Below are 23,150 nucleotides of genomic sequence, written 5' to 3'. Positions count from 1 at the left end.
GGACCCTCTCCAATTTGTCCACACCTTTCTTAAAGTGTGGCAACCAGAACTGGACACAGTACTCCAGCTGAGACCTCACAAGTGCCACATAGAGTGGGATAATTACCTCCTGTGTCTTAACTCCTGTTAATACAACCCTGAACGATATTCGCCTTTTTCCACAACTGCATCACATTATTGACTGATTCAATTTGTGGTCCACTATAACCCTCAGACTCTTTTCAGCAGTACTACTGTTTAACCAGTTAATTCCCATTTTGTAGCTGTGCATTTGATTTTTCCTTCCAAAGTATAGTACTTTCCACTTGTTTTTATTGAATTTCATCTTGTTGATTTCTGACCAATTCTTCAATTTGTCAAGGTCATTCTGAATTCTAATCCTTTCCTCCAAAGTGCTAGCAACTCCTCCCAGTTTCGTATCATCTATAGATTTTATAAGCATAATCCCTACTCCATTATCTGAGTTATTAATGAAAATACTGAATAGTACCAGAACCAGGATAGACTTTTGCAGGACCCCATTAGATGCATTTCCCCCCCAGTTTGACAGTAAACCATTAATAACTACTCTCAGGGGTTTGCACAAGCGGGGACCAAGCAGGGACATGGCCCCCTCAAATAATCATTGGAGACACCGAACTCCTCCAACCCAAGGCAGGAGAGGGGGAAGAGAGCAGTCTCCTGTCAAGCAGGGCAGGGGGAGAGCAACTGATTGATTGATAATTTGTTCCAGTATCTTTCCAGGTATTGAAGTTAGGCTGACTGGTCTATAATTCTCTGGGTCCTCTTTGTTCTCTTTTTTGTTGAAAGGTACTATGTTTGCCCTTCTCCTGTCCTTTGGGACAACACCCTTCCTCCAAGAGTGTCAGAAACTAGGCCTAACTGGTGGACAAAATAATGAAAGGATGGGCTTTTCCACCCACCATTCCCTTTGTGGGTCTTTAAAGAAAGACTGGGGAGAAAAACTGGCTACTGGAGCAAGTTTCTCCATTGTGGCTGCCACCTATCCCAATCTCCTGGAACCCTGGGCCTTCATCATTCTGATCCTGAGAGATGTTTTAAGCAGATCGGGCCAGATAAAGGGATCTAAATGACATAGTCACCTCTGCTGGCTCCAGCTGAATCTGAAACATCACATGGATGAAATGGGATTAGACTTTAACAGCAGCAGCAGCAGCAGCAGATCTAGTCCATCTCACCTAACTTCTTCTCTTTCTCCTAAAAGACAGTTTTTATCATCTTTGATACCATCTAAGAGACTGTCAAACAAGGGTTTTTTTCCCCTCCTAAAAACTGTACAGCTAAAGGAAAAGGGAACAAGGGATGCTGTTAAAATGAAAGCATTATTTAATACTTTACATTTTAAACGCTTTAATTGTTTTTCCTTCTTTTCTTTATCTTTAATTAAAATCTTTTAGACTTTTTAATTGTGTGTTTGCCTTGGTACTAAGCAGGTAGAGGTCTCTGTATACCTAATCATGAACCTTGTTTAAAGCTGTTTAATGGTGGATAGTGCCTGGATTATGTTAACACCTTTGGCCCATATATTCCAGCTGCAGTAATATAACAGGAGAAGTACAACAGATATTTCTGAAATGTAAGAGAAAGATGCAACAAGGCTCAGTCAGTTACAAAATACACACTTCAGAGGTGCAGCTGTTTGGCTCTGCCACATTTAAAGGGACAACCCCAGAAAAGCGCATTAAGAAAAATAAATCCAAGAATTGGGAACCTCTGTGCTGAGGTTAGTTAGCAGGGAGCAGGAAATCACCAAGGAAGGGACTGCTTTTCTATTGTGCATATCACCACCTATTACATCCATGTGCACATACATCGTAACAGGAGAACTGATGAGATGAGAGAACTCAAAAATCAAGAATACTCCTAGATAGGAATAAGTACTGAATATTAATATACAATAGTGAACAAGATACATATTGTAATGCAGCCTCAGAGTATGCAGCAGCCATACCATTGTACACTACATTTTTGTCAGCTTTTACGCTCTAAACAGGTGGAAGGTGGATCAATATTTGGATGACAGACTTCTAAGGAACATTTAAGTGTTGCAGCAAGTGGTACTAGCAATTCAGCTGACACTCTTTGTTCGAACCAACATCTGAGCACTATGTTAAGGGCATTGTCCTTTTGGATGAAATTTGAAATTGAGATTCTAACTATTTATGGTCAGTAAAGAACTTATGGCACTTGTAAAGATAAGGGTGCTATCCCACCAACGCAAAACGTATCACTCTAACTTGGGTGCTTTCAATAAGGTCTAAATGCTTTAGCTGGAAAACTGCCAGTAGTTCTGATTTAATGTGCTCAGTACTAGGCCCGTGGGTCACTTGCCACTTAACTAGTGTCCTATCACGTGTCCTTCATTCAGGGGTTTCCTTAGATCTTCTGCTCCTTGGTGCACACTTCAGCAATAGACTGTGCCCTGGAGTGGTTACAGCTCTTGGAGAAAGAGTTGCCTCATACCTGAAGCCTTTTGTTATCGGTTTGTTCCCCCCCAAAAGTCCCAGGTTTTTGAAAAAGCCAGTATGTGTTTTTTAATGATTTTCACCTGAATTTTGGCTTTTCGGGGAAATTTTTCACAGGGGAAGTGGATGGCACCACACTAAAGGGCCAGAATCAGAAGGGGGCTCTGTCCAGCAGGAGGGCCAGTACACACAGGTTACAACCTTCCACTGCTTCAGCACAGCCCAGTTTGCTTCTCCTGCACAATGTGGGGGGAGCGAGATGGGTGAGGAGCCGGGTTCCAGCAGCCGAGACCATCCACCACTGCAGGGAGTGGAAAGCTTCCTCAACTGGCACATAGTGAGAACCCCCCCGGGAGTACCAGGCAGCCTTTCCCCACTCGCTGCCTTTCCTTTTCATTTTTTACTGATAGCCTCCCGTTTTTTAAATTTTCGAATGAAACCCAATAAATTCCTGGGAAATTAAAAACAAAACAAACAAAAAAATGAAAATGAAGGGCCCAACTCATGCAGTTCTCCCTGAGAGCACTCTTGTCTCCCCCTTTCCAAGCAGCCTTGATGACATACCTACCAGCTGAATGTAGAGAGATTTTCCCTCTAACTACAAATCTTTTGTTTTCAAACTCTCATTGATGTCTGTATTCACATTTAATAAACTCATCTTCTATAAAAACACCATGGAAAATCCACCTTTCCCAGAAGAACTAATCATATTTCGCTGTAAATTATAGTGATGAATAGTAGGTGTAACACATTTCCTTATTTTACCAAAGAGTTTGGTGCATGATTAAGCACTCCCAAACAAATAATTCAGTGATAAAACAATCATTTAAAAATTATGAAAAGTTATTCATAAAGGAAAAAGTAAATCTAGCAACAGAAGACTACTCAACCTATTGGAAAATTAATTTCTGTGGAGTCTGAATAGTTTTCCAAAAGATAACTCTAAAATGGGATTCAGAACACAAAGGGAGTCACTTTAAACTACAGTGAGCCCCAGCCATTGTAATGCAGGAAATGTCTTAACTGGAGATGTGAGAAAGTGCTGTTACGAGGGTTACCAGCTCTGTTAGAAACAGAAGTGTTACTGGCCTGTTGCCATCTCAAGTTTTCTGAGCATAAACATGAGCTCAGAATTCCAGCTAGTTAATGGAATCATATAAGAAGCCTTTACATTTTTCTAAAATCAGACAACTATATTCAGAAGTAAAGCTATTATCTAACCTAGTTGAGAAAATAATCTAGATCTCCAATATTTGCCTAAACCTTAGTAATGAGCTCAATTTCTAATTGATAAAAGCATTTTCTACTAACATGCATGTGGTTTGAATATCCCTCCATTATAGCCTGATCACTTTTTATAGCACTTTAAGTCTGATCGGTAGTATTGTGCCAGCAGCAAACACTAGAGTGTTGCAGTCTACAAGGGCCTTAGAAGCAAGAGGCAGTACTGGCAGTGCAGGAAGCCAGATGTGCCACGATGTGTAATGCAGGGCCCTTTGGTTGGACTGGATATGGGCCACAGTGAGTTTTAATTCACCACTAGATATGATGGAAATCACTGAATTAAGAATCATACAAGTAATTCATTTAAAAACAGCACAGTGGACTGAAATGTTTGGGACAAGGGCTGACCTTTCCGGAATATCTGGAAAGTGTCCAGTACATCGTAGGTGTTATCATAGACAAATAGATTGACATTTACCAAACCATGGTATATGCACAAGCAGCCAGGAGAAGGCGGATGATGTATAGATTAAGGTGGGCAAGCCATTAACAACTCATGGTGGGATTATAGGGGATGCAATTGATTACATTTTCCTAAAGGGTTCAGCTTACAGAAGTTTGGGAAACACTGTAAAGGAAAATGATAATACGGTGACCACGCTAAGTATATTTGCACAACACATATTTTGGTATAATGCTCTAAATGTCCGCAGATAAGACAACTTGAAAGATTACATTTATTAAGCTAATTAACAGTAGTTTAACAGAGTTTTTTATTCTAACTGCAACCAACCATTTATTAAAAGGGTTATAGGAGGCTGGGCAGGGTATGGAATAGTTTTGAGGTAATGGGTTGTCCCTTCCCTAGAAGAAGGATGAACTAAAAGAAAGGCAAAGGACAGAAAAAAATATATTAAAGATACCTGCTACTTTAATAATGCTCATAGTCTTAGAATTCAACCCTGGCTGGGGTAGTCTATATCAAATAAAGATTACAACCAAACTTCTCAAAAGTAACTCACGGGAGCTCCAAGTCTTTGGCATCTCTGAAAACCAACCTTTAGCCAAGCCCAGATCCTGAAAGATATTTAATAGCCTAATATTTCATATTCCATCCTCTTCACAGCCTCCACTAACCTCTTTAGTAAATGGTTTGTTGCAGTCAGAATCTTTTGAGTCTTCATATCTATGGACAGTTAGAGCATTTTAACTTTAGAAGCCTAAATACATCTGAGGATCTGGCCCTAGGTGCCTCAAATTGTTACCCAGAAGCTGACGCACCAAAAATAAATGGTTACTTATGAACATTTGGTATATCCTATGGCTCCTACTCCTTCTCTTATCTTCTGAGGTGCATGATCCTCAACTGAGGCAAACTTTAGTCCTATGAGGCATAGGTATCGAACAAAACATTGAAATGTATGTTGATAAAGGCTCTTTATGTATAATACCTACTGAATAATATTATAAATAAGGACACTGGAAACAGTGAAAGTTAACAGCATAAACTACAGGAAGTTTTCCACCTTTTCCACAGTGTGACTTTCTACTATTCTGTTCTACAGTTTGTGGTTGTTCTTGTTTCTAACCCACTTCCTAATTTCTGCAATAATTGGTATAACCCTTGACTGCTATTTCCTAATAAAACATCATATAGAAAAACTGATATCCAACCTTGGACATCCCTATCTGCTGGTGTATGGCTGGTCACACATTACAGTGGTGTTTTGCTGATTCTTGCTTAAAACAGACATTGCCACACAAGGTGCCATGTACAAATAGAAAAAAAAGTCATGTGCCCAGACTCTGGGCTGGAGGAAAGGCATAACTGTGTAGCTGCTATAAAAAGGGAAAGATTGCAATACTTTATAGTTGTCAAACTTTTGGGGCTGGTTACCCCTTTCCAAATAACATAGTCTACCGCTTACGCCCACCTGAGATAGGCAGAGGTGACTTCTGGGGGAAGGGCAAAAGGAGGACACATGTTAACCCCCCGCCCCAAATTTCTGCCTTCCATTTAGCAACAGCTTCTAGAGGTTTTCAAACTGTGGGGTGCGTCCCCATGGGGGAGGGGCATAGAGGACTGTTGGGGGAGGGGCTTGTGGCGGGAACACCACCGCCTCACCTCAGTGGGCCTGTCTGGGTTGATGGGGTGCAACCAAAAATTCTAAATCAAATTCTAAATCAGCTCAAAAAGTTTCAAAACAATTTGGTATCGCTGCTTGCCCCCCTGAACATTCCTCTGCGCCCTGCTATGGGAGCACACTCCACAGTTTGAAAACCTCTGTTTTATAGAGTCAAATAATAAAAACAGTGAAGGAAGAGAGACAGAGTTACAGCTTTGAGATGAGACTGGAATAAAGCTAATCAGTGAGGAGGAGAAATACAGGGAAAAAAAATGAGAAATTAAAAGGGAAAGCAGAACAGAAGAAAGTGGCATGGTGGGGATCCTTGTCTACGGAGTGAGTCAGACCTGGAGAATCTGAAATGCTGGTCATGCTTACGAAAGGTACTGACATTATTCCCTAGAAAATGTCATTAATATTGTATTCCATGTGCTGAATTCTTTGTGATGAAGCACTTAATATTTTGTTTTAAGCTAAATGCACAGAAAGGAAAAGCATGGGATGGGGGAGGATATGCTTTCCCCACCCCTCCTTGTCCAGTGTTTATTCTCTCCTTTTTTTTTTCCTTCTTTTTTTTTTTGCAACCAGTGAAAGAGGAAAATAAAAAATTTTTAAATCCCCTTTTCCTGTTTCTTATGCTGGTATTTAAAAGATTTATAAGAGTTAGAGGGTTCAGAGTTTAAAATGCTGCTGGCTGTTTAGGAGCTGTGATGCAATATGTGGAATAGCCTGAAAGACTTTCTTGAAAGAATATGTGGAAGGACAGAAAGACAGTATTTTCTTGAGTGCTTTAGATTCAATTATGTGTTTTTCTTACACTACTTTACATAAGAACACAAAAAACTATGTTGAAATAATGTTTTTCCACTATTATTTTCCCACAGAACCCCTACCTCATTCAGATTCTACCTCATCCAGCATACGTTGGATATTTTGTTTAATTCTCATTGTTCAGTGTGTGTCCCCAAGCCTTTTTTACTGCATATTATTTAAACCCTGCTCTGAATAGAGAATAATTTCCTCATGGGTGTTTCTATGAGGTTCATCAGCACACTGTCAGAGTGCTTCACAAACATTAGTGGATTAATTTTCACAACATCCTGGTGAAGTGAGGTGGTGGTTGTGACACTGGCAGACCAGATGCCAGCTCATGCGAGGGCCCGTAAGCCTCTCTGAACACTGACATATGCATAGCTGGAAACCAGTCTAGCTCACCTGTGTGTTAGTTTTGTTAAAATAGGTATTAGATTTGGAGAGATGTGTTTAGTGTTTGGACTTTATGAAATGTTTGTGAGTTGCTGCATGCATTATATCACTTATGTTATCTGTATCCTGTGTTACAAGGTAATATTTAAGTGTTTGCTTTGTAACTATAAAAGTATTTGCTATGAAACTGAAAACCGCCCCCCACCTCCCACCCCGTGCCCAGTCAGGAAAGAAGTATTACCACAAGGTGTCATCTCCTGCCCAACAAAAGAAGGCCTATAGACATCAGATGAACCACTGTGGAACATCAGTGGACAAAAGACTTTGTTGATTGCTCCCCTGACACCCATGAAGAGGGGACATGCACAAACCCATCACACTTTGAACTCAGGGGGAAGAGGAGAAACATCCCTAACCAGAAGGAACTGTATCACTGTGCTGCTTGGAATTTGGAGGGGAATGTTTCTAAACTCAAGCAAGGAATCCTTAAGCTGTTTAACTTGGGTTAGCCCTAAAGGACATACTGAGCTTGCCCATTACAGCAGCTTCTGTTACCAGCTGTAACTCATTTGTGTGTGTGTGTATGTTTACCTGCTTTAACCTTATAAATAACTGTCTTATTTCCCTTTCCCATGTTACAGTATTCTCTCCATGACCACTCCCAGTCTCCAGCCTGGCACTTTTGCCCAGTCCCTTTGCCCAGCTAGTCCTAGTCCTCCATTTCCTCCCCACTCCCCCTGCTCTCGTTCCTGTCCTCTCTGCATTCGACTTAAATCAGGTTGTTTCCTCCTTCTCTTTCACACTGCCTGGGTGCCAACAGGGAAAGCTCTGAGAGAGAACCCAGGAGAGACTCTCAGTTCCGGTGCCCAGCACTGCACAACCTCTAATGACCAGGAGATGGAACCTTCTGGAAAGTTCTACTCAGCTCTTAAAGCCTAGGGATGACGCATGTTCAGTGCAGAGGGAATCTTCAGAGAATTTAACGACCAAATTCTAACAAGTGTCTACAGAGCACATGAAAACAGATTTTTCAAAGGCTTATAAGTTGGCCAAGTTTCGGTCTTTTTTCCCCCCCACAGAAACAGCAAAAGACACATTTGTGAAACCAGGCAATCCCTCTACCATAATTCAAGTTTCTGCTCCAAAGCATGGAGGAAGCAGAGCTTCTCAATTAAAGGGTTTTAAGAATTTTTTTTAGCATGGGCAAAAAAACATATTGTTCTCTGAATCTCCTTTTTGGGAAACAGCTGAATGATTTTTGCTGAAACCCTTAAAAAAAAAAAAAAAATCAGCCTGTGCAGGCACCCCACATGGAAAATTTCAGCCCAGTTAAAATTTGACAATGGTTAAGTAACTGAAAACAGTCATATAATGGGAAGTGTCAGGCAACTTTAAATATAGACAGCACTAGTAGCACTGCCTATAATAATTTTAACATTTTAACTGTCCCAATTTGGAGTAAAATTAATGCTTTTAGAAGGATTATTCAGATCTTTGCTGTCATTTAGACGTTAACCCAGCCATGTGGAAAACTGCAAATTACTCTGTGAAAGCTATATATGAAATGGAATAAGCCTGAAACATTTTTTTAATAAATGAAAGCTCAGATGGCTATAAAGGAGACCAAAAAAAGACAGAATGCACTACATACTTTCACCATTATTTTTTCCAGTAGGCTGTAGGAGAGCAGATCCACAACCACCCTTCACTATTACTGGGGCATTTACTGAAGGTATTATTTTGTGGACTGTTCAAACATTTTGAAGCAAGGGTGTATTATACTTAGTGCACACATGGATATTTCGGTGGTTATGAGTTTGCAAAAAATAATATCATTTTGCTGTGGCAAACAGCTATAAATTCAGCGAATTCAGTGGATAATAAAGTCACCACAATCCATGAATGAGGCCCCTGATTTTACATATATAACTGAAACTTGAATGGATGACACTGCAAGATTATTATAAAGCTAGATGAGTCTGGTCAAATATCAGCATTAGTTATGTGGTAATTGGGGATTCTGTGGGGCCCTGGATCTGACATCAAATTTAGGCCTTTGTGCCAAAACCAGCTGCAAGTATGTGTATATAATATTGCATAGCCTGTTGTAGTCAGGGGAAGGCTTTCTGCATACTTCAGCATTACATTCTTGTATAATGTTTATAGTCTTCTTTTGTAACCTCTCTTCTTCTTACAGAGAGTGTTATGTTAAGCTAATAAAGGCAACTACAATCTCTTATATCCATGAGGCTCACACTGGTTCTGTGGTATCCTTAAATAATGATCTTTCAGTTGGACTTCTTGAAGGGAAGCTTGGCATGTAACATTCGTGATGATACAACCAAAGATATCATACCCTAAGAAGCCAGGCCAGATTGTAATTACACTCTTACGCAATAAGTCTTCATTTACTATTTGAGGGATAAATAGCTTTACTTACCAATGTATTGACGTTGAAATTTGGAAGGAAGGAGTCCCTGCTGAGGAAAAAAAGCACCTTGATGAAAACTGGTTTTGATTTGACTAAATGATACATGTTGGAACAGTGTACATTGTATATCTGAGTTCATATGATAGATTATTTATGTGTATCTGCAGAGCTGAGAACAAAGACTGGCTGTATTATAGGCCTTACTCTCAGTGCTTTTTTAGTCTGTGTACTCTGTAAAGTGTACATATCTGTCTCATGTATGAAAACATGCATAGGCAGCTGCTGTTCATTAAGTCCTGCTTCATCCCTGTTAATCAGTTAAAAATTCAGCCTTGCAAAACAGATAGGGATATTTACTTGCAAGTCCTTAACATACAGGATGGAGCATAATCAGATGGTAAGTTATTCTACATGCCTAAGAAAAAATTCTGCTCTTCAGGGTCAAATAAACATTGTACACAAGATGCAAAATTCTGTATGCTGTGTATTGAATGAGGTGAAGCTAATAGGAGCCTACCTTAATTGTGACATATCTTATAAGGCAGTCTCTGTGTATTTTGTAGTGTACAATTATTCAAACACAGGAAAGGGCTCCCCTCTACTGACCTTGCAAGATGTAAGGCACTGCTCTCATGTGGTCTGACCTTGGACTTCTTTGTGAGGAGAATTTATTAAAATATATATATTAAACAATATTTAAGGTTGCAAAGTTAAGTACACTGGTATAATCCTGTCTCCACCAGGCCTCAGTCCAGCAAAGCACTTCAACATGTGCATAAACTAAATTATGCAAATAGTTCCACTGAAATCAATAAGACTATTTGCACACTAAAGGTTAACCACATGCTGAAGTGCTTTGCAGGACTGTAGCCCCACTAATGTCACAAAGATGTGACTTACAAGGTTGTATGAAACAATTGTATAATATTCTACTGCACATTTGCAATTCCTAACATTAGTGTGCTTAATCACACATTAACATTATTTTAATAGTATAGAAATTAATTTGAGGGGAAATATTTTAGGGCAATTAACAGGATTCATTGAAATATATATATAAAAATGGAGATAGTATTTTCCTGAATTATGCAATTCAAAATTTTAATGTCATAATTATTGGTGGTGCTTTTTTAAGGAAGAAAATAAATATCTGACATTGACTAGCTCTAAATTCTGAATTTCATTTAAATGTTGAAAATTATAGGATGCTATTGGAATGTAATTAAAGAAATAGTAGCATAAATAATGCACCTACTCCTCCTCCTCTTTTGCCATCTGTCCGAATCCTCTACTGTCCACAGATCCACCACAGATCCTTCAGATCCACCACAAATCCTCTGTACAGCTGGAAAAGGTCAAACTTATAGTGCCCTTTATACTTCTACTGAAAAGCTGCCAAACTTCAAAATTCACCCCATGGCCATTTTAATGAATAAGATGACAAAATGTCACATGGAAAACTCAGACAGAGCATGGGAATCACCTGGAAACAAAAGATGTCACCTGTGAAAGATAAAAACTGAGATGACCATTGCCACTGCAGAAAAAAGAGCAATGTGTCAGACTGGGGAACAAGATTTAAAGCTCTAAAACCATTATCCATGTGTTAAAAAAAGGAGGGGGAGATGGCATCCTCAACATATAGAGCACTGCAGATATTGATAAGTTTGAGTGTACAGCATTTTATAAATGTGCATATCAATAGCCAAGCCCATAGCTTTTATGGATACAGGCTCCCAACTAGCCCCTGAATCATGTTCTGTGACAGTCCCTCAGAATACGGGGAATGTCCAGTTTTAAAGATAACTAGTGGCTCTGCATTTGCAGCTTTACTGCTTCAGTGCCGATGAATGTAGTCGGTACATGAGACAAAATGCACATCCTGTCCTGATCCTATGATCAAGGACTGTAAGTCTGAAGTGCCAACAAAAACATAATAATGAAAATGGTAAAGGCAATGGAAATGTTTATCAAAATATATAAAAAAAAAAAGTTTGAGATTCCAAACAAAACTACATGTATGGATTATACCATTATAAATTCATATAACAAAGGTGAACTGAAACACTTGTTACCTACTAAAGCTTGAGTTTCCACCATGGGGGGGTCTGTAGGTTTGTTTTGCAATAACTGGTGACATTACTAACACCTAAGTAGAAGAAAAAGCGGCATTCCTTACACAGGTATTGGGGTTAACAATCTCACCAGTTACAAATGGGACGCTCTGACTGCAGATCTAGGAACTTGGCAGTTAAGTAGAACAAGAACTTAGTTTAACTCTCTTTTTGAACTAGATGCATTTCTGTTTACACGGTTTTTGTTAGTGATTTTAAACGTTAAGCATTTTTAGCTTTTCTTTCTAAAATGCTTACCATTAAATATTGATGTATCAATGGCTGGGGTACCCTTCCCTTTCCTTGGCTTTCCCCATCCCCCTAATGACCATCACCGGCCTAGCCCTGGCTGGAAAAGAAGACTGCAGCTCACACCAGGTCCATGTGACTTTGTACTCAGTTAGGTCCCAGTTGTGCAAGTGACTCCACATATGTGGTCCAATCCGCTCCGGGGAAGCCTGTGCATGCGGAGTCACTTACAGGATTGGGTTTTCGATTATCTGCTCTGTCGTTTGACTCCATATACAGAAGTCAGCATATACTGGAGTCCTGTTTAGGGAGTGTTGGTGGGGGCGGGAGATGTGTGGGGGTTGTGTAAGGCTAGTCCTAGGCAGGGATTTGTTTATGTAGGGCCGGGTGCGGAGCACATATGTAATGTGGACGTGTCCCTGTCGTGTGTGCATGTGACAGACAGACAGACCTCTCCCACCATGGATACAAATCAGCAGGAATTCCCCCCTGCGAAAGCTCGTCCTCACTGAGGCCCTGGGTTCCCCCTCAGCCCGGCGAGGAGAGAAGGAGGAGCGGCTGCGCTGGTACGCGGGCGGCGCTCTGGGGGCTCGGCCTGGGCAGGCAGAGCTGTGAGAGCCGGGCCCGCGGGCTGCTCCCCCTGCCGGCGAGTGGGGCTGCAGCAGGATCCGCCGGGCAACTCGCTGGTTGGCCCCAGCGGCAGAGCAGCGACGCGGGGGAGCCGGAGTCTGTGAGCCGCTCGGCTCGGCTCGGCTCGGCTCATGGCGCGGGTGCTGATCGTGGGCGCCGGGCTGACCGGCAGCCTGTGCGCTGCGCTGCTGCGGAGGGAGCTGCCCCAGCGGCCGCTGCGCATCGTGCTCTGGGACAAAGCCCGGGGCGCAGGTGAGGCCCTGCCGCGGGCACAGCGGCCTCTGCAGGGACTTCGCCTCCCCGCCGCCCCGTGCCGAGGGACCGGGGAGCGCGGGCGGCGCAGGGGCTGGCACCGGCACCCCGGCTCCGGGGAGGGAGGCATCAGCCCGGCTAAGCGCAGGGCCCGGGGAGTTGAACGCCCCATGCGGGACGTGGGCAGCGCCCCACTGAGACCCGAGGGCCGGGGAATGCATGGATTGAAGCTGCCAGCGCCAGCAGGGCCTGACAACGGGAGCGGACGGAGGCGAGGGACGGGGCGTCTCCTCCCCCGGCTCGTGGTGAGCGGGGCTGGGGCTGCGATGACAGCATCTGCGAGGGAGCGAACAGCTGTGCAGGATGGCGGCCGCTCCGGCCAGCCGAGGGCTGTGGGGGCCGCGCCTTGAGGGCTCGAGAGCAGGGGCGGCCCTGATCGCCCTTGGGGGCGAGAACGAGAAAGCCCAAGAGCCTGATGGAAAGTCGTTTTCTGCAGCCCATCGCAGGTGACGCGCTGCGGAGTGTTCACGGTGTCCCGTGACGGTACATGGGGGAGCGTGAACAGACACGCCTAGTGGCCGTCCTTTAATCCCGTCTCCCTGCCTGTCCTTTCTCCCAGGCGGAAGAATGGCTACGAGCAGGAGCCCTCATGACCCCGGCTGTACGGCAGATCTGGGAGCACAGTACATCACGCTTAGACCCGCCTATGCCCAAAAGCATCAGAGGTGAGAAGCTGAATAAAAAGTTTGTGGAGAACGATTAGGAAAAGTAACAGCGAGCATTATCTTTTTAACCCGATAGGTTGCACTCTCTGTGATACAAAATGTACATGGGATTACCAAGTGATCTTTTAAAAAAATAATTTTCTGCTCTCAGAAGAACAGTTTTCTTACAGATGTTACTAACAACAACTTATTAAAAGTGAAAGAATGAAAACTCCCTTGTCACTGAAAACAGAGGTTGGTTTACTTTCTGCAGTTTTCACAGCTTGGACAATAAAAAAAAGTCATCAATTTCATTTTGGTTTTAGTAAATTTCACTTTTGGAGTCTTAGTTTTGCTATGTTTAGACTTGGGAGGCTCACAGGAGTGTTTATTTATTTAAAACAGTGATTCAAGAAGAAGCTTTTTGTTTAAAAATGGAAATATTAGTTTAAGAAAAATTGAATTCCCAAAATCTCAATTTCAGGCTGCACATAAATTGACAGTGTACCTTTTGTATTTGTTATGATCTTATTATTATTGTTAAAGTAATTGTATTAAATTCAAGAGAATTTTACCTATTGTTTTGTAGGCAAATGGAATGAATAACAAAATAAAAAATGAGACTGAAAGTTAGCAGATTTACAAGTATGTGGCATTGCTATTGAGTTAGATATGGTATTGCTTGTTTGATGTGAACATCCCCTGCTAGTTTTTAACATATCAAAATGTAATCGAATGAAAGCATATTCATTAGAGGCACAAATTTTTAAATGGTTCCAATAAGCTATAATGGCAGCACAAATTTATTCATGTACATAGTTGAAGTTAAGAAGACTGCTCATATTAGAGGCTGTTATAGTTTGACCTTGGGTAAATAATAAATAAACTGCATGTGCTCCTCAGCAGTGTCCTGACTAGACAAAGATGCAAAACTGTAATAAAAAAGCAATTTTCATTAAGTATGTCCTTTTGCCTGCCATCATGTGCATTCCAGGAGTTCAGTAAACTTCTGCCATTCTTACTCATGCTGAGTGGTAATTTACTCTGCCAGTAGTTCCAGTAATCTCAGTGAAAGTTCTCAGAGAATGAGGTACCACCTGGTGTGAACAAGGGTGACAAAACTGGGCCTTACCTAAGTAGTACAGTTAAAGGGAATGTTTTTGAATGAGAGAGAAGACTACAGAGGACCAAATTAGAGGTTTGCTTGAGCCTAACTTTTAGGCTTTGACCCAAACCTACTCAACCCTGTCCCCCAAACCTGAATCATCACTGCTGCCTTTTGCTCCTGGGGTTGTTGGCGTGGTGGCAGCTGCGAGCATCACCCCCTGCTGCACCATGTGCATGCTGCAGAGTGAAAGACACTGGCGCACTCTCTGCAACACATGCAGTGCAGTGAAGTAGCGGTGGCCAGCAGGAGCGAGGAGGAGGAGAGCCAAACGGAGCAGATCTAATTGTTTTCCAATCGGATCTGGACCTGACACTTCTCCCATTGGGTTCGGCTTGAGTTGCAGGGTTCTAGTCCAAATTCTGCCTTGACTACTTTCTGTTTCCTAACTGAAGTCAGAGGGATTAAATATGAAAGTCAAGAAAGAAACTTAGGGAAAGAAAACAAAACCTCAGAGTTATAGTGTACTGTGCCATCTGACTAATTCTCTGAAAAATTCTGCAGGTTGTATAAATTATTATTTCCTATCTTTAAAAAAAGATTATGTCAGGTGTCCTAAAAATAGTTTTACACCTCTTTCCATGTGTTTGTGTATCTCTCATTTGGAGGTATTCATCTTATTACCTTGGGGACCTGCTTGACTTGGCATCTAGGCTAAGTCTCAAAATGTATAAATGGTGAAAAATGCCTTCTTCCAATGGCTCTTCGCTCTGATTTCCCAGGTGAGAATCTGGCCACAGAGATCCATCCAGATTAATGTAACTCACTGTGGCTGAAGATAGCAGCAGTGCAGAGACTCCAGCTTGCATAAAATACTCCAGTGTTTGCCTCCTTCGTGGGCCAGACTGCCATGAGTACATCACCTCTTTGTGCTCCCTCCACTGGCTCCTAGTCTGCTTCTATTACCAATTCAAGGCCTTAGATTTGATCTTCCTTGCTGTCAGTGGTTCAAGACCCAGGTTATCTGTCCAAAACCTTTTCGACAGCTGGAGGAGGCTTTAAAGATATGACACCTTTACAGTTAAAAAAAAGTTGTCAGGGGTCCAAAGTAATATTTTGTGGAGAGAGAGGAAACATGCAAAATCTTTGTTAAAATAATGGTGACTGTTTGAAGCTGCTCATTGGTTTGGAATATTAAAATAAATCCTTAGGAGTTGGATTAGTGGGCTGACAGTGTAATGATAGGTAATTGATACCCTGTGCAGTTTATTTTTTGTAAATGCTAAAGGAAGCGGAGTTCCATCTGTAGGAAGATACTGACAACTCAGCTGAGACATCACTTAGAGCTTTCCCAGTAGAAGAAAAGTGGGCAGTCAGTTAAATACTTTTAGCGCCTCAAAACACCATCTTTTATCTTCCTGCCATAAAAAGTCAGAATTCCTAGCTGATATGAAACTTTCCAGCAGGATTGCAATGGGAAGAGCTAGGTGGGTACATTTTACTTCCCTAATAATGAAATAGTGAGAAAGTAAACATAAGTTTTTATAAACACACATATGCATGCACTTTCTTTGACAGGGTAACAAGCCTTGTGGATAGTGGGGGAAGTGGTGGATGAGATATATCTTGACTTTAGTAAAGCTTTTGATACTATCTCACATGACCCTTTCATAAACAAACTAGGGAAACACAACCTAGATGGAGCTACTATAAGGTGGGTGCGTAACTGGTTGGAAAACAGTTCCCAGAGAATAGTTATCAGTTGTTCACAGTCAAGCTGGAAGGGCATATCAAATGGGGTCCTGCAGGGATCAGTTGTGGGTTTAGTTCTAGTCAGTATCTTCATCAGTGATTTAGATAATGGCCTAGAGAGTACACTTATAAAAAGTTTGTGGATGATACCAAGATGGGAGGGGTTGCAAGTCATTTGGAGGTTAGGATTAAAATTCAAAGTGATCTGGACAACCTTGAGAAACTGTCTGAAGTAAATAGGATGAAGTTTGATAAAGACAAATGCAAAGTACTCCGTTTTAGGAAGGAACAATCAGTTGCACGCATACAAAATAGGAAATGACTCCTTAGGAAAGAGTCCCGCAGAAAGGGATCTGGGGGTCATAATGGATGAGAAGCTAAATATGAGTCAACAGTGTAACACTGTTGTCAAAAAATAAAAACAAAAAAACCCCAAACATCATTCTCAGGACTGTTAGCAGGACTGTTGTAAGCAAGACACAAGAAGTAATTCTTCTGCTCTACTCTTTGCTGATTAGACCTCAGCTGGAATACTGTGTCCAGTTCTGGGCACCACATTTGAGGAAAGATGTGGACAAATTAGAGAAAGTCCAGAGAAGAGCAACAAAAACGAATAAAGGTCTAGAAAACATGACCTATGAGGGAAGATTGAAAAAAATTGGGTTTGTTTAGACTGGAGAAGAGAAGACCAGGAGGGGATGTGATAACAATTTTCAAGTATGTAAAAGGTTGTTAGAAGAAGGGAGAAAAATTGTTCTCCTTAACCTCTGAAGATAGGACAAAAAGCAATAAGGCTTAAATTGTAACAAAGGAGGTTTAGGTTGGACGTGAGGAAAATCTTAACTGTCAGTATACTTAAGCACTGGAATAAATTGCCTAGGGAGATTGTTAAGACTTTTAAGAGCAGGTTAGACAAATACCTGGTCTAGATAATGCTTGGTTCTGCCATAAGTTCATGGGACTGGGCTAGATGACCTCTCGAGGTCCCTTCCAGTCCTACGACTCTATGATAATTTATATATTTAAATTTGTTAGGAATATATTAACACTAAACATACATAGTTTGGCTTCAGACTCCAGTTGAGTACATAGTGGAAGACAAATGTTATATAATTTTTGTTATGCCAGTCTTTAATTGCCGTGGTTAACAATTAATGAGGTTGTTACTGTTCTTGCAGATACTTAGCATGTATATTTTGTTTGATTCTTAGCTTCTACGAGGAGCTTTTGACTCATGGTGTGTTGAAGCCATTGACTGCCCCAGTCGAAGGAATGGTGATGGAAGAAGGATCTCACAATTTTGTTACTCCCCAGGGAATCTCCTCAATTGTCAAGCATTATTTAACGGAGTCAGGTAGTCTTCAGACATGTTTTGTAATTAACTCCTCTGTTAGTTATCCTTCCTCTGATCAACAAGAAGTGACCGAGGAACCCACTCACTCTTGAAACTAGTGTCACTTGAAAGTGATAGGAATTTTTCCTTTGCACCTCAGTCTCAGTATACCCTCAGGAAAAAGGTCTGAATGTAGTGACTCTGCAGTGCTCCCATGCCCTTGGACAAGGAAGGTTGGTAGTAGATTTGTACATGTGAGAGCATGATGGATTGGAAAACATGCCTCATTGTGCTGGACTCCGGGAGCTCAATTTATTTAGTGTAACAAAGAGAAAGTTAAAGGAGTTACTTGATCTCAGTCTATAAGTACCTATATGGGGAGCAAATATTTGACAATGGGTTCTTTAATCTAGTAGACAAAGTTATTACAAGAGCCAGTGGCTGGAAGTTGTTGCTAGACAAATTCAGACTGGAGACAAAGTAGTGAAGGTAATGAACCATTGGAACGGTGTCCGAGGGTTTGGTGGATTCTCTTTATCACTGGCAATTTTGAAGTCAATTGGATGTTTTTCTAAAAGATATGGTCTAATTCAAACAGTCTTATTTTGGGGGAGTTCTGTGGCCCGTATTATGCAGGAGGTCTGACTAGATTATCACAGTTGTCCCTCCTGGCCTTAGAATGTATTAATCTGTCATGGCACACTAAAGTTTTGAATGGACATGGCTTGTTACAGTCTATTTGAACCTGGAAAAGACTGATTCTTTTTCATAAAAATGTTTCGTGCCAATATCAATCTTGAAGCTGTTTAAATGGGAAACAATCTGCAAAAATTTAAAAACGAAGACCCTAGTCCTGTAAGCACATACACATGTGTAACTGCACCTGAGTGAGTAGTCCTGTTAACTTCAAATGGGACTGCATGTGCACATTTATGCACGTGTTTAAGTGTTTGCAGGATCAGAGGCCAAAGTTATATTTGCACTCTCTGCTTTATCATATATAGACCAGATCCTGCACCATTAGGACAATGAGAATGTTACCATTGAATTCTGTGGGAGCAGGATCATGCCCTGTGTGAACAGAGGTTCAGGGGAAAATTTATTTATATCTCATAAATCTTGAGTAACTGCATATGACCAGAATTTGGGATTTTTAAACTAATGTATAGTATTGGTTTAAACATAGTGTTCATCTGATGATCTAGGACTCTCTCAACTGCCTGGGAAGCATAGTGCTGAAAAGAAAGATTTATTAACCTTTGTGAACAAACGGTTTCACAATATGTACCTATGATATAAAGCTGTACTATGTTTAGAATTGATTACAAAAGACGAGGGAGCAGATCATCCAGCTGCTATAAACTGTCATAGCTTCATTACTATTTTTCTTCTTCAAAGCAGTGGAATTTGAGTGTTTTCTTACAGTACTTAGTGACTATTCTACTAATACATTTTTAGATAAGTTAATATTATTTATATTAAACAACACTTCTGCATTATTTCAATTGCTGACATTGGAAATTTGTTGTTATAATTGTGATTACAATGCATTAGGTCTTTAGGTCTGAGTCCTGCTAACACTTAAGCATGTACTTTAATCATGTGATTAGATACACTGATGTAAATGGGACTGATTATGTGCTTAAAGTGCAGCACGTGCTTAACTCTTTGCAGTAATCAGTTGGGATTATTAATTGAAGTTATTTTAATATTGTGCACATTTTCTACTATCTGCTACAGAATTATATGCGTTAATCTGGTTTTCTTTTTTGAAGCAGGTGCTGATGTTTTCTATGAACATCATGTAACACAGATCTCCCTCAGAGGGGGGAAATGGGAGGTCTGCAAGAAAACAGGATCTCCGGAACAGTTTGATGTAGTTGTTCTCACAATACCGGTTCCACAGATTCTTCAACTTCAAGGTGACATTGTGAACAGTAAGTCTTTCTTTACAATTTCATTAAGTATCGAATTCAGAATAATAATGTATAGTAGGACACTGCAAGGAACCTCTGAGTTTGTGACCTGTTCTCATTTGCAGAAAGGAGGAAATATTTTGCAGATGCTGTAAATCAAGTAGGTGTGCACTGTCCAATAAACATCAGATTATGTTTTATACAAGCAATAGCTTAAATGAAATCCAACTTTCAGAACAGAAAACCACCTGTTATTTTAGAAGAATGAGAATTCTGATCTGTAATTGTTATATTCATAGTAAAAACTCATCCAGATCTGTAGTAACTAGAAACATATGTTTTTTGCAATTATCAGATCCCAAAATATAAATAAGTAGTCAGCAGTCCCCCAAATGGCTGTTTACTGGCTTATCACCTCCTTCAAATCTGTTTAGGGGAGTAAATGAGCAGGCCTTTTCCATAAGAAACTTGTTGAGCAATTAATATAATTTTAGTAACATCTGCAGTTTCAGGAAAAATTGTAGGGTTTTCAGTAGTAAAGTTAGCATATTCTCACTCACTCACTCACTCACCCCCTTCTCTGCTGAATTGTGCTCTTTAACTTTAAGGCTCCTCAGGGTATGACTCTTTGCAATTAAACACACACAGCTGGCCCATATCAGCTGTCTTGGGCTTGTGTGGCTTGGGCTACAGGCTTATTTAATTGTGGGGCTGACATTTGGGCTCTGGGACCCCAGGATTCCAGAGCCCAGATTCCAGCCTGAGCCCAAACGCTTATCCCATGGTTAAATGGCTCTATAGCCCAACCCCTGCAAGCCCAAGTTGGCTGACAGAGGCCAGCCACAGGTGTTTAATTGCAGTGTAGATGTACCCTTGGAGACTTGAACTCACACAACAAATAGTGGCCTATTTATTGACCAGGAATATCCACTGAAAGCATATTGCCCAAATATTCTAAGTCCTCAGTTCATTGTTTACTACTGTATTCTGATCTTTAATGCACTTATAGGACTGGGACCAGGCTACCTTGGAGACTGCCTCTCCATTCACTGCCCACATAGCAGTGAACATCAGAGACGCAAACTATCTGTGACCAGGGTGAAACAGTAGGAGCTAAGGGTACAGCTACTAATAGGCTGTGGAAAGAGCAGGCCAAGTTTTTTGGCAAATAGTACATTTTCTGAAAAAATGTATTTTTCAATGCACTGAAGCCTTTTGCTGATTTCACATGTTGAATTCAATGACTAGCTTTGGCTGGAAAAAACAACTGAAAACAAGAATTTCAGAAATGTTGAAACTGATCATTTAAAAAAAAAATGCATTTCTGAATGAGAAAAATCAAATCACAATTCAACATTTTCAATACTCCAAAAATTTGTTTCACCAAGAAAAACAAAAACAAAACAAAAGTCAGGTTAGGTTTGAAACTGACACCTATTTTTTGGTTTGTCCACCAAACTAATATAAATCAATTATTTGCTCAGCTGTGCTGTAGAATGTATCCTGTCAGAGGAGCTCAGAACGAGCTCTAGTCTGACTGTTTTCAGAACCCTGTATAAAGCCCATCCATAATAACAGCAGCTGATGAACAAAGAAGAGGGAAAGATAAGGAAAGAGGAGAACAAATCTTCAAGTATAAGCCCCATCTCTAGGATAACAAAAGCAGAGTCCATGTCTGATAACAGTAGGTAAAGGACAATATTTTCATTCCAGTCTTTCATTCCAAATGCCATTCTTTTTCTATAAGACAAATAGTGTCTTAGTGAGTGTGGAAGAGTCTACTCACCACAGGCATGTCCTCTCATAGCTGGGTATGGTGTAGCAGCCTCTTCTTCTTTGGTGTCCTTTGCCAACAGCCACGCTAGTCCTGCAATGAAGTGCCTCTTCCTGTGACGGCCCTCCAGCCAGGTTACTTTTAGTCCTGCCCCTTCCAGGGTAACCCAAGTCCAACACACCAATAGTCCGGCAGCATTGAACCAGAGCTTTAGCCCAACTTTGGGATTTGTGGGCTTTACAGCCCTTGTCTTCAGCATCTTCACATCACACAGTAGGGTGTGTCATTAGGGAACCCAGGACCCCCCTCTACTCTAGGTTCTAGTCCAGGGATCCTGCATGAAGTAAATAAGATCTGTTCGTTCAGATCCTGTGCTGTATCCTGGGGTTGCTTTTTACTAGTCCTGTCTTGTAGTTTCTTCCTAGCCTGCCTCTTCTTCAGATCCCCAAAAAGGGAACCAAACTAGTTATGATAAACAAAAGGTTCCTCACCACGCCTCATTGCCCTAAAGAGGCACTGATCCTAGCTAGCCCTTCCATCACAAGAAGTACTCAAGAAGTACATTCCTTCTCCCAATCAGCTTCTACTGAGCTGAGTCTTTCCTCTTTATCTCCTTCCTTTAGGCTTGACACCTCACACAGGTGTAATGGGGTGGGGCTGATTGGGCTCACAGGCTCTCATTATTGGTCAGTGTGGGTGTGTTTATCCCATCCCATCAGTGCCCTTCTCTGCCATTCACTATTTTATAGACTTGGTCATAATTCCTCTTACTCTTCCCTTTACCATATTAAATAATCCTGTTCTCTTTAATTCCCTTTATTTGGAAGAGATTACTCCCTATTGTCAACATAAACAACTTCATGCTTCTAATACTTTTTGTAGCCCACATGTAGACCTCTTGTTTTATTAAATACAGGTGTTTTCTGTTTGAATACTTGGTTTTAAGGTGGTGTTTTTTTAAATGCAAAGTTATATTGATGTTAGTTCAAACAAACAAAAAACCTGGCTAAGATTAGTCACTAACCTTTCCATGGACTTTAGGAGTTTACTAAAAAGAGTACAGTGATAATTTAATAATTTGGAGGAAGTTAGAAATGAAGTTGTATAGATCAGTGAGAAGAAGAAGGAGTTTGTCTATATAATAATATCACTCTAGAGCAGTGTTTCTTAACCTGGAGTTTTAGAGGGGTCGCAAGTGCAGAGCTGGTATTGGGGGTGGCAAGAAAGGTAATTGCCTGGAGCCACAGGGGTGCCATGAAACTAAGTTACATGCCTCAGCCCCGTGGGGGTGGGACTCAGGCTTCAGGGGTACAGTAGTTTGGAAAAGTTAAGAACCACTGCTCTAGAGAAATACACCAAATTGACCTATTGACTAGAGGCTAAGAAAAGGTGAGATATCAAAATGCCCCAAGTGAATTTGGAATAAATTGGGTTGGGATGCTGAAATTCCCAAGAGAGTGCTCCAACAGTCATGGTATTTTCTGTGTAATTAAGAAGAAAGAGTAGTGGAAAAGGAGTGTGAAGATTGTCCGTCATCTGTAGTGGATGGATTGATGTATGGCCAAAAACAATTCTGCTATCAAATGGCAGACCAAAAAAAAAAATTTAGAAAAAAGTAATCAGGCTGTTTTAAAACTCCAGGAAACATTCAAAAAGAGAGAAGTGAAGAAAAATGTACAGAACTTCGTTATGTGCAGATCTGAGTATTTTAGTATATTCATCGCATATCTTGATAGCATGAAAGAAATTAAGAGTTTTAAATTTTGTTAAAAAGATATAGATCAGCTATAATATACACATGTGCACAGAACTTTATGGATAAGGTGCAAATGGAATTTCTAGAGACAA

The 23,150-nt window shown here is 40.9% G+C and overlaps 2 protein-coding genes across 6 annotated transcripts in view; one reads left to right on the top strand and one right to left on the bottom strand.

The window, feature by feature from the left end:
• Nucleotides 1–21,870, bottom strand: part of LOC137156120 (lysosomal acid lipase/cholesteryl ester hydrolase-like) — a 40,609-nt gene extending 18,739 nt beyond the window's left edge. For 2 of the 4 annotated variants that reach the window (XM_067552787.1, XM_067552788.1), the window contains exon 1: nt 21,315–21,870. The gene's annotated coding sequence lies outside the window, so the exon portion shown is untranslated. Of the gene's footprint in view, nt 1–1,103; nt 1,219–9,482; nt 9,523–21,314 lie in introns of those variants that run through there. The other 2 variants (XM_067552785.1, XM_067552786.1) reach the window with 2 other exon arrangements.
• The window catches only part of RNLS (renalase, FAD dependent amine oxidase), a 132,188-nt gene continuing 121,577 nt past the window's right edge, over nt 12,540–23,150 (top strand). For both annotated transcript variants that reach the window (XM_067552790.1, XM_067552789.1), the window contains exons 1-4: nt 12,540–12,718; nt 13,338–13,443; nt 17,491–17,633; nt 19,391–19,549. In XM_067552790.1, the coding sequence (XP_067408891.1) occupies nt 12,598–12,718; nt 13,338–13,443; nt 17,491–17,633; nt 19,391–19,549 (529 nt within the window). In that variant the 5' untranslated portion in view covers nt 12,540–12,597. The remainder of the gene's footprint in view (nt 12,719–13,337; nt 13,444–17,490; nt 17,634–19,390; nt 19,550–23,150) is intronic.

Source organism: Emydura macquarii, unplaced genomic scaffold (genome assembly GCF_026122565.2).
Source record: "Emydura macquarii macquarii isolate MOO-44397 ecotype Brisbane River unplaced genomic scaffold, CSIRO-AGI_Emac_v2 contig_1390, whole genome shotgun sequence".
Taxonomy (NCBI): Eukaryota; Metazoa; Chordata; order Testudines; family Chelidae; genus Emydura; species Emydura macquarii.
The sequence above is the reverse complement of the archived record's forward strand: the minus strand, read 5'-3'. Positions and strand labels throughout refer to the sequence as shown.